The sequence below is a fragment of the Cnephaeus nilssonii genome, assembly GCF_951640355.1.
Source record: "Cnephaeus nilssonii genome assembly, chromosome: 12".
NCBI classification, from domain to species: domain Eukaryota; kingdom Metazoa; phylum Chordata; class Mammalia; order Chiroptera; family Vespertilionidae; genus Cnephaeus; species Cnephaeus nilssonii.
In genome coordinates, this window is record NC_137083.1 from 62,937,512 (window position 1) to 62,953,883 (window position 16,372).

A 16,372-nucleotide genomic window follows, 5' to 3' on the forward strand; every position below is an offset into this window, starting at 1 on the left:
GTCCGGGGGGAGGGTGGGCTCTGGGCCCCCCGCCAGCCTCCCCAGGCTGCTGGCCAGCCCAGTGTAAATATTATTACCTCCCACGCATCTGAAGGACGTTAATTATTAAAACACATGCCACCCAGGGTAGTGCACTGTAATTAGGTTCAAATTAAATTAGCATCCTCTTGTAATTATGACATCAATAACCACTCTTGAGGCCCCAGTTCTCCAGTCTCTCCGTTATTTCCCAACATGGGCTAATGCAAGAAAAGGGTCCACTGACTCCCTGGGACGTGGAAATAATCAAAGCAATAAATAAAGCGGAGGCAGCTACGCAAGCCTTTCCCTACCGCTCACTGGCAGGGAGGAGGGTGAGGAGGGCCACCAGGGAGGGCTCTCGCTCTCAGTACTTCCCTGGTGGCTCTGCTGCGTCAGCCCGCAGAGACCAGAAATCCCAGAGCCTTCACAGACCAGCAGCGCTGCTTCCGGCTATCTGTTAGCCCAACTCAGCCCTCCTCCTGGGCCGCCTTCCCAGCCACCGGGCCAGGGCCTCAGCCCGTCTGGGTGCACTGCCCACTGCTGCGGCTTGTTGGCATCTGCTGCCTCCTCCACACCTAGCCTGGACATGACCTTGGCACTCACTGAACCCAACACTGTCCTGGTGGCTGGATAGATGGATAAATAAGTTGTGTTCAAAGAGATTTTGTTGTTCAACTGCGAAGGAGGATGGGGGCGCAGAAGTCCTGACACCGAGGAGCAGGTCTGTAATTCCTGCCGGGGAAGGACCTCCGGAGAGGTTTTGGGCGCTACGTGGGCAGGTGCTGATGCTCACGAGCTTCAACTATGGATGCACCCGCACTCGGAGTGCCTCAAGTCCTGCACCTTGGGTGTCTGGCTTGCCTCACCCCAATCCCAGCCCTGCCCAGGACAGACCTAGGAACTCAACAGACGTGGCCGAGAGAGGCACTCGGGGCGGGGGCCAAAACCAGACCAGCGGCAGCAGCGCCTCCCGACCTTTGTCTGAATCAGCCTGGGAAGAGGAAGGCAGTAAGGAGCGGGGAGGTTCAGGCATCATTCAATTGGAGAACCAGAGGGTTTATTTTGGTGCAGTGGTAACCAAGGCAACTATTAAGATGGTGAGATGATTTCAGACCCTTTCACAAAAGAGTGCGTTGGCATCTTGCCCCCCAAAAATTGTGCTCAAGTGAATACACACTGTGTGGCCCACCAGGAGCTAGAGAAATGGGTGAGATGGCATTCTCGTCTCCATGATGGCTAGAAATAAAGTGGGAGACCATGGCAAGAGGCGGCTTGCTGCTGGGGGGCAGGACAGCGTCTCCGGGAGTGGGGACAGATGGAGATTCACACAATTCATCATCTAGCTGACTTCTTGGGCCCCATAAGGAGCTGGTACGAGGAGCATAACCCTTGTTATGACCCACCCAGAGGGGCTGCAGACAGAAACAACACCTCTCCCCTCCCCGCTCAGTCCTCCTCACTCTCACTGCTCCCTTTTAACTAGAGTGCACTCTGAGTACTGAAAACATACATTAATTTTATTTATTTTTTTTGCCTAAAACAGTTCTGGGAACACTCAGGTGAACTCTGAGCCTGAACAAGTGGATACAGAGGCAGAACTGCCAGGAGCCAGAATTTTCAGATCCCAGGATCTCTGGTATAAAAATGAGAGGCGGCCCAGCTAGTGTGGCTCAATGGTTGAGCGCTGATCTAAGACAGTGGTCGGCAAACTCATTAGTCAACAGAGCCAAATATCAACAGTACAACGATTGAAATTTCTTTTGAGAGCCCAATTTTTTAAACTTAAACTTCTTCTAACGTCACTTCTTCAAAACAGATTCGCCCAGGCCGTGGTATTTTGTGGAAGAGCCACACTCAAGGGGCCAAAGAGCCGCATGTGGCTCGCGAGCCGCGGTTTGCCAACCACTGACCTAGAAGTTCAGGGTTCCATTCCCGGTTAGGGGACATGCCCGGGTTTTGGGCTTGGTCCCCAGTATGGGGCGTGCAGGAGGTAGCCAATCAATGATTCTCTCTCATCGTTGATGTTTCTCTCTCCCTCTCCCTTTCACTCTGAAACCAATAAAAAAATATTAAAAAAAAAAAAAAAAACCACAAGAGGCAGCTGCCCAGACAGTGTGGCTCAGTGGTTGAGCATCGGTTGACCTAGGAACCACGAGGTGACAAGTTTGATTTCCAATGAGGACACATGCCCGGGGTTGCTGGCTTGATCTCCAATAGGGGGCGTGCAGGAGGCAGCCGATCAATGATGTTTCTCTCTCATTGATGTTTCTATCTTTCTATTCCCCCACCCTTCCTCTTGCTCTAAAAAAAAAAAAATCAATAAAATAATATTTTAGAAATGAAAATAAAAATGAGAGATGGCTAGCCAGGCCCCACCACCTACACTGACTTTCCCCAAAACCAAGGATCAATTTTCATGGCAGCTGGCACCTCACCCAGATCCGAAGGTGGGGCGGCAAGTGGGCTGCCAGGAAGCAGCGCCAGCACGTTTCACCAGAGTACAGGCCTGGGAAGGGCAGGCCACACGATGAGGTCAGGGGCTGGGGGTAGGGAGAACAGGTAGATCCCTAGACACTGTGGACGGCAGGTGGTGACCACCCGTCACACACACACCTGCCTCCTCTCCCTGGCAGGCCCCTCACTACACCACAGTGGCTGCCCTCGGGTTGCTCTGCTCCCCTGGGGGCTAGCAGTCCCTGGGGTTTCTGAACTGCACGGCCAGCTCTACCTTGACGACTGGGAGACACTGTCAAGTCAAATGGAGCAAGAGATAGTCACCTGGAGACAGGCACTCCTCGGCCACGGCCTCTGGAGCACACTGACCTTCAGCTCCATCTTCAAAGAACGGACGGCGGAGGGAGCTGAGCAGGGACCAGGGCCCCCAATCTTGCCCACGCCATGCCAGCCTGTCTGGTGTTAGCTATTCCTCCTGCTGCCAGGAAGAGGAAAGTCGCCTCGGTCCCTCAGCGAGTCCCTTCTGGCCCTTGCGGGGCCCTGGCAGGACTGAGCCTGGCCTGTCCTCTGTGCAAAGTCCTGGCACTGCTTGCCAAGCTGCTCCATCTCTAAGGTCCTTGAGGGCAGCCATGTGCAGTGTCCAGACTGATGAGTCAAAGGAGAAGATCTGCAGCCTTCTGCGCATGGCCGAGGTGCCAGGTGATGCCCACCACACCCTTGCGGCTGCTCAGAACTTGGGAGACTGCCCAGCTCCCACGGACAGGCATGCTCCTCTCCACGACCAGCCTCCATGATGAGTGAAAATAAAGGGAGAGACCCTGGTGAGAGCAGGCTTGCCTGATGGGACAGGCAGCATCTCCAGGAGTGAGGAGACACATCAAATACACTTCTGCTGACTTCTTGGGCCCCCTAGAGATCTGGGCGTAGTCCTGGCTAGGTTCCTGGGAGTGTGGCTAGGCATGTGGTGACCACCGTGGGAGCCACCAGTGCCCAGTCTCCTGGCTCTGGGCTCCACCATGACCAACAAGGGCTGCAGACAGCATGTACTATTTTATTGGGCCTCAAAAGCTTTAAATACAGAAAAGGAGAGGGCGCGCTGGCATTTGAGAATGGATGTATTAGAGAAATCACATGATCAATAGCTGGACAGAGCTGGGAAGAAAGGCAGTCTGGGACAGAAGTGGGGTGCTCTCTGGCAGCGGGCCTCCAGTGCCAGGATCACATCCCCTTTAGCACGAAGTCTTTCATGTTTCTTCCTGATTTGAGGACAATTTTTAAAAAACCACAACCCCCATCCAAATAAAAACAGGAAATCAGCTATCAGCTGGGAGAGACTGGACGGCAGCGCCCATCATCTCAGAAGACAGGCTCTTGAGAGCCTCAGGCTCCCTGCACCCCACCCCCAGCCCAGATGCTGCCCTGCAAGGCATTTCCACACACTGAAGCAAAGCTGGACCCACTCTACGCCCCGATCTGCGGTCTGGAGCTGAAACACCCTCCTGCAGAGGAAGAGGTACTGTGTGAGGGGTGCTGGGGCCGGCCCCGATTCCCCGCTTAGCGGCTGTAGCCAAACTCATCTGCATCATCGGCTCGGAAGTCTCCGTAGCGCCACAGGTTCAACTGTGAGAGAACAGAAAATGGCTCGTCAGGGAGGTGGGATCTGCTGGAACCCCGGATGGTCAAGCCCCCTCTCTCAGCACCCTCTGGAGCTCCTGAGGGGAAAACTCACCCTGGCGCTCTTGGCTGACTCCTGGGCATTCAGGTATTCTGTGATCTGGAGGGAGAGAAAAAGGGAGTGATCAAGATGAGGGTATTCACAAGTGGGCAGCCAGAGTAACCCTGTCGGATGCCCAGGTCAGGGCCCCGTCACCCCCCTGCCCAGTGTATCCCTAGCTCCCTCAGAGTAAAAGCCAACGTGCATGCCAGCTGTTTCCCAGCTCCACACTGGCTGTCCCATCTGCTTGAGGCTCTCCTGCCTCTGGCCCACCTGGCTACTATCCCGCCCTCTCAAGTCTTTGATAAAAGTATTGTCTTCTTGGTAGGGGGAAGTGGCTGGGTGGGAAGTGATCAACCAAAGAACTAGTAGTATGCATATATGCATGACCCATGGACACAGACAATAGGATGGTGAAGGACTGGGGCTGGCTAGAAGAGATTAATGGGGAGGAGGGGGAAAGAAAGGGGACATATGTAATACTGTCAGCAATAAAGATTTTTTTAAAAAAGCATCACCTTCTTGAGGCCTCCAATGACCCCATTTAAAATTATAACCAGCCCAACCAGTGTGGGTTCAGTGGTTAAGTGTTGACCTATGAACCTGGAGGTCATGGTTTGATTCCCGGTCAGGGCACACGCCTGGGTTGTGGACTGGATCCCCAATGGGGTGTGTGCAGGAGGCAGCCAATCAATGATTCTCTCTCATTGATGTTTCTATCCCTCTCTTCCTCTCCCTTTCTCTCTGAAATCAATAAAAGTATATTTAAAAAAAAATTATAACGAGCTCTTCCCACACACTCCTGATTCTCTTTAAAATGAAAACATGTTCCATGTGTCCATGCCTCTGGTTCTATTTTGTTCATTAGATTCCACATGTAAGTGAGATCATACTGTATTTGTCCTTTACTTATATTTTCTCCTTTTCCAGTGCATGTATTTTCTAACATTCTATTTCACTGACTTATTATATCTATTTTTATTGCTCATCTCCTCATGCTTGAACGTAAGCTCCACAGGGGAGGGATATTGTCTCTTGTTCACTGAGATATGTAGGCACTCAATAAATGTTTGCTGAAAGAATGACTAGATGAATCAATGAACACGTTAGGTGTTTATGTCAGGGAAAAGGAATTTTCTAGACACCAGAGACATTATGGGTAGCTTCGCATGGGCGACACTAAGATCTCTGGTTCTACAGGGAAACTTAAGTTGACCCCTCAGAGCAATCTCAGGACACTGGGGATTTCCAGGGGGAGGACTAGAATCAGGCCTCTCCTGTCCAGAGGAGACACAGGAGCAATTCACACTGGGGTCATTTTCCAAATGAGTTTTTAACTTGCATAAGCAGTCCAGGGAACCACACACGGCTGAAACATTACGTGGGGAGAGAGGAAAGGCAGATGGGCTAGGGAGTTGGGAAAGCAAGGGGCAGGTCAAGACAGAACACAGGTTTCAATCCTGCCACCCTCATCCTTCCTCTCGGAGGGAGTGAGGAGGGCATGAGCTGGCCCCAGCCCATCCCTCGAGGCTGGTGTGTCCCGGGATCTCAGCTATGGCTGAGTGAGAGGCTGGGAGGACTCCGATGAGTAGGGTCCTCAGTGGAAGGGGCCGCTAGTCGCCTGCACAAGATCGTAATGATCAACACCTGAACAGTGCAAGCCGGTTCCCCCCCGGTGTCAGCCCCATCCTCATGGCCCAGCCTGGGGAGCAGCAAGCTCTCATCTCATGAAAGGGAGACTCAGGCCAGCTCCAGGCCCTGGGGCTTTGCAAACAGGCCGGAGGGTGTTGTGGCAGAGTGCCCTCGGGCCCCTTGGCACTGCCGCCTGGCTCTGGCAGCACTGAGGGCGAGGAGCTGGTTGTGGACTTGGAAGGTGTATGTTAGAGAAAAGGAAGTGAGAGTGGGTGAGAAAGCAAGACAGGCTTTGACCCTTTCCATGCCACCCCTGGCAAAGCTTTCCGGCCTGTCCTGGGGGTGCATGCACAGGGAACTTTCCGCTCTAGTTTGCAGCTGCATTCTCAGCCAAACCTGCAGCCAATTAATTTGGGATGTAATTAGCTTTTTTTTTTAAACCCCAACAAACCGAAATCCATTATCTTCCCCCAGCAGGAACAGCAGGATGGTGGGCTCCTGCTCCCTCCCTGGCTCTTGGCGCAGTCCCCGGTCCCCTCTGTGACGACAGTTGGAGACACTAGGGGCCTGCCCCCGCAGTGGTGCCCACCTCCGCATCACATACCACTTTCTGGAACTGCTTCTCCTTGCGCACCTCCACCATGACCAGTCCCTCCTTCACCAAGCCCAGCCCCACGTCCCCCTTGGAGTCTGCAAACTGCAGGGTGACGTGGGGGCAGCTGGCGCTCAGGTGCTCCACGTTGAGCAGGCACTGGGTATTCTGGATGTCCCGCACCACGCTGTCCACGGCGTCTGTTCGAGCATCCTCCTGGAGCAGAAACACCCAGGGTAGGGGGAGAGGGGAGCTTGAGCAAAAGCTGGCCACCTGGGCCCCAGGTCCTGGTCCTGGACCTCCAAGAAAGTCACCCGGCAAGTGCCTGCAGCTCACGGCCCACTCAGATCCTACCGAGGGAGGAGGCAGGCTCTGGACCGGAAGTGTCCCCTCTCCTTTTGTCCCTCTCCACCCCTCCCCTCCAAGCCTATCTGCATGTCATCCCATCCTTCTCCCCCACCCACCTGCTGTGTCTCTGAGGACACGTGGCTTTTCCACGTGGCACACGAGCCTGCACCTGCTGCCCAGGCCCGACCACTCCCACCTTGGCTGGCCTTGCTCTGGCAGTGACCTCCCAGTCCCCACCTCTCTGCCTTCACTGTCATCTCAGGGTCTCTCCACGCTCAGGCCTCCCCATCCCCACAGACTGACTGCCCTGGATCTTCTCTGTCAACACCTTTTCCTGCTGTTTCTCCTCTGCCCTGCAGTCATTTTGTGAAAAGGCAGAGAATCTTCTATGATGCTGACTCCTACCCTACATCTGCCCCCAGGACCCTGCATCTGGCGGCCGCTCCAACCATGCCTTTCAGCTGGCTCTCGCTCTGAGCCCCAGGGACCTGTTCTAATCATGGTTCAGATGCCCCTCACTCTGAGCCCCAGGGACTCCTGGAGGCTGAGGCCACGGCCCCTCCGCCTGCCTGGCCTCCCTGGGGCGCTGGAACTACAGCCGGAGTGGTGCGCCTGCAGCCCTGAGCAGTCTTCCTCTCAGGGGGCACAGTCCCCTCAGGCTCTTCCTTAGGCTGTGGGGACGCAGGCTGTCCCCTCCCACCATGTCTGCAGACCACGCTCGTACACCTCCAGGTTTAAACTCAAATCCGAGACTGAGTCTCATCTTGCTTTCCACACTGAACGCCAGAAGGCCGCCTGGAGCTCCCACAGCCTCTAATTTGCCCCTTCTCACCTCCCTCATCTTGGCCAGCAACAGACCCACAGGTAAAAACCCATCGTAGCCTCTGCCCCTCCCGCACCCCCACCTGCTCTGACGGTGCTCGGGGACCTGGCCTTTCTCCCCAGCCCCACTCGCATGGCCCTGGTTTGGTCCCCACTGTCCCTCGCCTGGATTGTCAATGCAGTTGTCCCAACAATTCCTTCCAGTCTCCTTCCCTGTTCTAGAAGTAACTTTCAAAACCAGGTTTGACCATATCACACTTCTGCTGACAATCCTGCCACACGCCTCCTGCCCATAATACACAGAATAAACTTGATCCCCAGACCCTGACCTACTTTTCCCTTTCCCTTTCCTGACCCCGCCCACAAGCCCTGAGGGCCCGCTGTGGTGGACTAGTCTTTGCCCCAGTGCACCTGGCCATGGGCCTGCCCACGCCTACGAACTAGCTCAAGTGCTCTGATGCCACCACCTCTGGCACCTTCCCTCAGCTTCCTCAGTCACTCCCATGTTTGAGCCCTGTTACTAAGAGACCACCCAATGTTTCAGTCCGCAGGAGTGGCTGAGTGTCACTAGACAGTCCCTTTCGGAAGGAGAGAAGATGCATTGACTCACATCTTGGGGCACCTGGATGAAGGCGAAGGCATACTCCGTGGCTTGAGCTGGCAGCACACGCGTGCTGAAGGCAGGTGGCAGGGTACCCAGGCGGGTGGATGGCAGGATCTCTCTCTGCAGAGGGCACACCAGGCCAATAGCATCACACACTTGATGACCCCTTGTTCTGAAAGGACAACTCCTATGGCCAGGCCTCTGGGTTCTGATGGAGGGACTGTCCGCTAGCCCACGGCTCTAACGGAGGGACTGCCCGCTGAGCCACTGCAGTGAGGCCTCGGGGGAACATGGCCTGCTGGCACCTGCAATGGGCAGCTGGGGCTCACATGCCGTTAACCCTGGGCCTGGTGTGGGCACACCTGTTGGTTCCCACTAATGTAATTTGATAACTGGACTCTAGTCACAGCTTTTCTTTCTTTCCAATGCCTTCCCCCTCAATGGGCTCCCTGACCGCTCTTCCACAGGCCAGGGGCGCTCCGGCTGGGAGAGCTCACCAATACGAGGGTCCGGCAGTGCCCTGGCTACCCGTGCTGGCCAAGCCTGGGAGGACCTCTTCTCTGGTGGGTTCCCAGGTAGTAAATTGGGTGTATGGCCCGTTCTGGGCTTTCTGCTAACTGACCCTCAACTCTAGTCCTTGAGTAAAGTGGGCAGCCACAGCCACAGCTCAGGAACCACACCCCCCGAGCTACAGCGCTCTCCCAGGCACTCTGCCACCTCAGGACTGTCCCTCCCCGCAAACCTCTGATAGGCTCTGGGATGTGCTGGACGTTAGCAGATGGGGACAAGCACATGCTGAGCATGCGGACCCGTTACTGAGTGCGGAGGGCCTTCCTGGGCCCTCTTCGGAGGCAGGGCCGAAGAGGCAGCGTGGGCATGGCTGGGCACTCAGAGGTCACGGCCTGTCACACAAACAGTAGATGGCCCTGACCTAGGGAGCTACTGTGTTGAATGGCCTGGCCCCTGGCAGCCACTTGGAGCCCCGCTCTTGTCCAGCTCCCGGCCCCCCACTCACGTTGCCGTAGTCAATGTAGAAGACGTGCACTTTGGCAGGAGACTCGACTTTCTCGACTCGGGCCCGGTACCTGCAATGGCATCATGGGCAGAGCTCAAGGGACAGCCCCGAGGAGTCCATCTCCCTGGAGCCTTAGTGACGGCAGGGGAGCGGGCATAGCACTTCCCTGCCCAGGGGTCAGAGAGCACACCCGTGGGTGTCACAGAGGACAGGGCTCAGACTCCATCGAGGCACTCTGGTCACCATTTAATGGAATCAGAGCATAGCTGGGAGCAGAGGGAGGGAGAGGGCAGCATGTGAAGCAGATTAATGTGTCCTTGGGGCATAAAGCAACAAGACTAATGACTAGATTGATGTCTGCTGCTGTAACTCAGCACACTAAACAGCAGCTGTAATTAGCCGGCAGAAGTGTCTGGGAGGCCGCAGCAGGGAACACATCCAAGTCACTTCGTCACCCTGGGAGGGCCATGGGCCCTACCCTTGTTAGACCAGACGTAAGTGACCTTGCAGCCTGTGGAGGCTGCTGCTCATGTCCCAGACACTTGGGGTGGAGGCTGGGTGGCTGGCCTGGGTTTACTGAGACATCATTTTTCCTGAGTGGGGTGACGGGTGTGTCGGAGAGCCCCAGACAGCTAGGACTCCCCCAACAGAGTGAGGGGAGAGAGGAGGAGCACACTTCTGTAGTCTGGAGGCTGGCTGGACTGCAGGAAAATCAAGGCCCAGATGGGCTCTGGGCAATAAAGAGGGCTACCCTGGGGAGGCGGCCAAGGTCAACAACACCCCAGTGGACACCAGGCTGCAGAGGCAAATGTCTGGTCTAGCCGGTGGCCCGAGGACAGACCGGCCCTGGTTCCTGGTGCACTGCTTGGGCCCAAGTGGCTTACCATTCTCCATCTACAAATTTGGCAATGCAGAACTCCCCCCGGCGCGGGGCGTAGGAGCCCTCGACAGGAGGGTGGCTGGCGATGTCATTTCGCATGTTCTCCATTAGCTTCTCCAGCTGGGTGCCTGATGGGGAGGAAAAGAGTGAGACCGGGGTGCCAGGTTCTTTGGAGGCTCATTCTGGCTGGGGAGGCAGATGAGCCTGGGCGTCGGTGGGGTGAGGAATTCTGTAGAGCGCCTGCAGCACTGACTCGTCCCTATCCCTTAGGGAGGTCCTCTCTGCTCTCTGCTCGAGGTTTCATGCTGTTTTCAAAGGCAGGATGGCGACTTGCTGACTGTGGAGTCTGTGGGAACACTCTTGGGCTTTGGGGAAGGAGGTGGAGAATGTGAGTGGACGTGGAGCAAGGCCAAGGCCAACCAACCTTCTCTAGGGTGGGAGCTGGCCAGCCTGCAGCCCATTCCTACAAGAGCTGGCCCTGGCTTGGGCCACAGAGGTGGTGACTGACCGCAGCCACTCGCTGCAACGTCTCCTAGGGGCTAAAGTGGAGCTAAAGGATAAGCCCCATACAACCCCGGACAAGGAAAAGGCCTGGGAGTCTGAGCCATAAAAGATGGAGAGCAATTCTGAGACAGGGTGCAGCCTCAGTGTATTCAGACTTGGCCACTCTGACCAGTCACTCTGCGAGACACATGCTGAACTGAACTCCCAGTGCTGTCAGGTTAGGGTTCTTCCCTCCCATCCCAGTTCAGTGTCCTCCTCAACCGGGGGTGGGTTGGGGGGTGGTGGTGTTGGGGGGAGCTCTCCTCCCCTGCTTATCTTTCCTGAACACTCTGACCTTGGGGCTCTGCTGCTTGCCTGTCTTTTTGTTTTTTGTTTTCCGGGTTTAGCAACACCCAGGGTCTTCTCAGGTTCCCTTCCAGCTGCCTCCCACTTGCTAAGCCAGCATCAGTCCCCAGTGGCTTCTCCTTTACATCGCTCCTGGCCTTGATTCTTGGTCTGCATCAGACCTGTTGTGCCTGCTTTGCTCTCTGAGGTCAAGGTGGCTGGGTGCATGTGGATTCCTCTTTTCACCTTCAGGGCCCAAGGCGCCACTCACTATAACAGATGCCTAACACGTGTCGGCTGCTGGCACACTTGTCAGTTGGCCTTACAAGTTTCTCGTCTGAGTTTATGTTCCTGCCATACACGGTGAGCTCCTTCAGGGCACAGACCGCAGCTCCCTTGGTTGTTCACTCTTGCTAGGCCCAGCAGAAGCCCTGACACGTGCATTGTGCTCAGTAATTCAGCTGCACTGAGGATGACCTCTGCATATGCACATGGGGAGGTCTGTCCACTCTCGGGCCTCTGCACAGGCCACTGCCCGACTGCTTCAGAACAGGGGCTTTCGGATGCAATGCCCTTCCTCCCACCCAGTGGTAAACACTACGAATTCTCCTGAGACAATGTTCCTTGCCCAGACAGTAAAATTTCAGGGACTAAGGAGAAGCCTCTATAGAAGATAGTTCCTCCTATACTTGGTCTATTTTTATTTTCTTGCTCCAAGGCAACAGAAAGCAGGCTTTGCCTCCTCAAACAGGCAAAGCCCTCTGGGAGGTCCTTAGACAGAGACCTGGTTGGTCATTTACAGCTAATGGAAACGCTTTCATCATTCCATCCGCTCCTTCCCGAAGGCAGGGTCTAATTAGGAGAAGGGAGAGAGGATGTCCCCAAGAGGGGGTGAAAAGTTGCAGAAGAGGGGGCTGTGCGTGCTGAGGTTTATTTTCCTGGATTTCATGGAGCCACTGGAGGACAGGGTTTTCTCTGGAGCCCACCGCAACTCTCCAGGCAATGTGCCATGAAGCGCTCACTCCCTTCTCCAACATTCCAAGAAGATACGGTTTCCTCCTTCATTCTCTGTATTTTCTGCCTTGGCTACTGCTCACTGCAGCGTCATGTCTCCCTAGGGCTGACAGAGACAGCGGGCGGGGTACCGGGGGGGGGGGCGGGGGTTACAGGAAGCCTCTGAGATTAGAGACCGACTGGTCAAAGGCCTTGAACCCTCAAGCTCTGTCCCTGGGAGACTTTAGGGTCCTATTCTTATTCAAGGGGAGTCCTCCCCAGCAGGACCGGAGGCAGGCAGAGCCCGTCTGGGAGCTGTGTACGCTGGGCGGGGTCTAGCTGGCGTCTGTGCTCAGGAGCACCACCCCTGTAAGACTCCTTCCCGGCCACGCAGACCCGGAGGCTGGGTCTCTCTTGGCTTCATTCCCAAGGCAATGGCTGGTCCAGCTTCCACCGGGATGGCAGCTGACCTCAGAGAACCTGATCTAGCCTGGCCGGTATGACTAAATGGTTAGAGCGTCGGTCCATGAACCGAAGGGTTGCGAGTTTGATTTCTGGTCAAGGGCACATACCTGGATTGCAGGTTCAATCCCTGCCCGGGTCGGGAGGCAACCAATCATCGATGTGTCTCTGTCACACAGATGTTTCTCTCTCTCTAAAAACCAATGGGAAAAATATCCTCTGGTGAGGATTAATAACAGGAAAAGAGAACTTGATCCTGAAGGCTCATCAGCTCCATCCTTGCCCCTCCCCCGCTAACCCCCTCCCAAGTATAGCTAAGGTACAGGACTCGAAACTGTCAGTTTTCCTTGGCGAAATGACATTAGCACAAAAGCAGCTGCCTGGGAAATATCATTAGAGAGGAAGTGGCTGAGACGAAGCTGTTGGTCTGGAGTGGGCCTGGGTGGGCCGAGGGGCCGAGCAGAGCTGCATCCTGTCACCCAGGGGGCCGCCCTGAGTGCCAGTGACATCTTCGGTCCTCTCTCCTCTCGGCCTTGCAAGGATCAGGCTCCTTGGCCCCAGAGGCGGCTCTAAGAGCCCTCTCCTCTGCCCTGGGTGGCAATGAGAGGGAGTCAGGTTACAGGGAGTGGAGGTGGGAGGCTGGGCTGAGGTCTCTGCCTAGGGGACCCTGGCCACAGGGCACGCACTGGAGGGCAGGAAGGAGGAGGATGGAGAACGAGAGTCCTTTAGAAAGACCACCTGGGGAGGACTTCCCTGGTGTGCCTCCTGTTTCCATGGCAAATGGCTACCACTCAGGGCTGTGGTAACCTCTAGAGGAGAAACCCCAGCAGAGACAAGCCCACACTCCCCTCCTCCACCTGCCTTCCCAGGAAGCTGAGGGCGAGAGGGCTGGGAGATGCCAGTTCTTGCTTCCTGACCACATAGAGACAATCTGTTCACTGCTTCCTGATAGGCTCTGAGGGCTACAAATCCTCACGCCCAGCTCAGCCAGGGGTGCCTGGAGCAAAACAATTACCTAAGAGTCTCAGAGCACCACCCAGACAAAATTGGTTACCTCACCAGTCCTCAGAGGACCTGCTCAGCCCGCCCACGCCAGGGCGCACTTGCAGGTCATGCAATGAGCGGCGCTGGGGCCTGGTGGCTGGGCAGCAGGGGAGGGCCCCGGAGGCGGCTGGAGGAGCCAGGAGCTGAGGCCGCGCTGCCTGGGCTGGGCCTGAGCACTCACCTGTCTCCACATCCTGCACGTAGAAGTGCAGGTCGTCAGTGATCTCGGTCACAAACACTGGCTTATAGGAGGCCGAGCGCTCCTTCTCCTCTGGCACGGGTGGCACCTCATCCACAGGCTGCTCCTCGTAGTGTGCCCAGACCTGCGTGTGGCCAGCAGAGGGGAGGAGGGGATGAGGAAGTGAAGTCAGAAAGGAAACCAGGAAAGGGACTTTGAGGCACGTGGGTCACCCCGGGGCGAGCGAATGTGGGAGGCACCACGGGCCCTCACGTGGCACTGGGCTGGCCCCTGGAGCCCTCCTACTTCTGGGACGAGTGGGGAAGAGTGCTCTTAAGTGCTTTGATCCGGTGGCTCTCAACTTCTGGCAGGCATCAGAGCAACTGGGGAGCTTATTAAAGATGCAGGTGCCTGGGTCCCATGGCATGCCTACCAAAGTAGGAAGTTCTAAAGGTCCCGAGAAAGTAGAACAGCGCAGGCTCCGGCGATTCTCTTGCACACCAACAGGACCTTGGCCCTGGAGTGGTTCTGGGTGCCCCCTCACCCCCCCCATACCACTCTGCAGGGTCACTCTGACTGTCACAGGGCCACTGGCACTCCTGAGGCTCTGCAATGACAGCCCTGGGCCGTGGAGGGGAGGGCTTGTCACCGTGCAAGAACGCCCCTTCTCAGTCCTCATCTCAAGCAGGTTGCTCTGACCCCAGCTCAGAAGTGGGACTACTCCCTCCACCTTCCTCTTCCCTTCCTTCCCAGCCCTGAGCTGTCAGGGAAGCAGCAGCTCAGACGCTGATGCTACGTGACAGTGCGTCAGGTCCAATCCTGCGGCCAGGAGGTTATCCCAGTAGCGAGGCCTGTCAGCACAGGGAAGGGACCTGACAGTGCGTCAGGTCCAATCCTGCGGCCAGGAGGTTATCCCAGTAGCGAGGCCTTTGCAGCTGAGCAGGGGGAAGGCGGTGAGGGACTGCGGGGACTGGACCACACGGCCCCACAGACAAACACACAGGAGCAGGGGTGATAAAAGAACTAGCCCAAAACTTACATGCTTACTAGGTGCCAGGAGCCATTCTAAACATTCTCCAAGTATGAACTCACTTAATCCTCACAACCCTTTGAGCGGAGATGAACACGACCCGCTTTACAGAGGAAACTGAGGCACACGGGCTTGTTAGGAGTAGCAGACCAGGACTTGAACACAGGTAGGCCGGCGCAGAGCGCTCCAAGAGGCTTTTGGCTTTGACTGGGCCTCTGGAGACAGCAGGCAGCCTGAGCAGTGGGGCTTTATTGTGTCGTCTAACTTTGGTCAGAGGTGCCTTCTCTGAGTCTCCTTTCCTTCCCTGGTGAAAGTCTGACACGGGATCACCCGCTGACATGCAGATTCCTGGGTGGCATCAGGAAGCAGCTGAGGACAGGAACGCTGGACTTACTGAGCCCCCTTGGGTCATAGCCGCTGAGGCCAGGCTCCCGCCTTTAATGTGGCACAAGTGTGTGTCCTCCCACTAGAGGACTGGCATGAGCAACAGGAACTATCCAAGCCCAGGGCGGGGGAAGGAGTGGCTGCCAGTGAAAGGAATTCTAAGGACAAAATTAGGCAGGTCTAGGGAATAAAGAGGGCCCATGGGGAGGAATGCATATGTGAAGGACAGAGGTATCTCTGGCCTGAGCACTTAAAACAATTATAAGCTAAATCAAAAGCAGCCCTGACCTGAGCAGCTTGGAGAGGCCAAAATGCTTATCTTACTTGTACAAAGGATAGAAAAAGGAGACAGGATAACAGGGGGAGGTGTGTGTGTGGGGGGGTGGGTGGGGGGGGAGAGACGATGGGACACACATACATTCACAGAGGATAAAGAAAAGTCACAGGATAATAGAAAGAAACACATTTTCAGAGAACAGAGGAATGTTGCAAGGTAAGGGGGAGAGAAAGAGGCTTCAGCACATGGGCTTTGGCCTTTGAAACTGACACTATGTAACAAAATAACCAATGAGGAAAGCCTGGGGGTCCTAAATTAATGAAAGGCCCAATTAGAAAGGGCCAGGCTCAAACAAAGAACTGCAGCACACATAAACTGGAGACAAAGGGACACCAGCAGGATTTTTTTGAATTTGAGAGAGAGAGAGAGAGAGAGAGAGAGAGAGCGCTTTTCCCATTTAGGGGCCCCTCCACAGAGGCCCTTTGGGGACACCTCTGCCCAGATGGAGTTTGTATATACTTCCATAAACTTCTACATTTTTATTATAGAAATCTGTTAGTCCATGAATTTATTCTTCATCTTCGTCGGACAAAACCCCACAAGAAATCTGTACCCTAAATCCCATGTTTCACCAAGGAGTGGCTGAGGGAGATGGGAGAGTCGTCTCTTATGTTCAGTCCAAACTTCTGCCTCCCACAGAGAGTGCCCTCCACCTTCCGAGGTTGAGCTCATGGGCCCCTGGTCAGGGGTGGGCTCTACCCCAAATAGCTCCTGACCCCTCTCACTTTCCTCCAACACCTGTCCTACCAGCTCGGCCACCTCCCTCATCCTAAGCACCTAGACACCTCTGCTTCACTAGCCCAGGCCTGGCCACCACAGGAGAAGAGGGAGTAGAACTTCTATTCAGTCAGATCAGGGACTGAGGCCCTAACCTGTCCAGGCCCCCTGCCCTATGAAAGGGGTCTCTTTGTACTTTCCTATGAAAGAGCCTCTCCAATCAGAGGCCTTGGCTAGGACCACTGAGAGCACTCGGGGGGAAGGGGAGCAGCCCCAATTCCTCCAGTTCCAGGGGCTGCATCCTGCTGAGGCTCAGA

General features: G+C 55.6%; 1 protein-coding gene across 1 annotated transcript in view; it reads right to left on the bottom strand.

Annotated features, from left to right (window-relative positions):
• Nucleotides 1-3,506: 3,506 nt before the first annotated feature.
• Nucleotides 3,507-16,372, bottom strand: part of SND1 (staphylococcal nuclease and tudor domain containing 1) — a 459,312-nt gene continuing 446,446 nt past the window's right edge. Inside the window, exons 18-24 of the mRNA XM_079786100.1 lie at nucleotides 13,591-13,732; nucleotides 10,087-10,210; nucleotides 9,203-9,272; nucleotides 8,194-8,307; nucleotides 6,426-6,629; nucleotides 4,205-4,249; nucleotides 3,507-4,095 (exon numbers count right to left, since the gene is read on the bottom strand). Coding sequence (XP_079642226.1) covers nucleotides 4,030-4,095; nucleotides 4,205-4,249; nucleotides 6,426-6,629; nucleotides 8,194-8,307; nucleotides 9,203-9,272; nucleotides 10,087-10,210; nucleotides 13,591-13,732 — 765 coding nt within the window. The 3' untranslated portion in view covers nucleotides 3,507-4,029. The remainder of the gene's footprint in view (nucleotides 4,096-4,204; nucleotides 4,250-6,425; nucleotides 6,630-8,193; nucleotides 8,308-9,202; nucleotides 9,273-10,086; nucleotides 10,211-13,590; nucleotides 13,733-16,372) is intronic.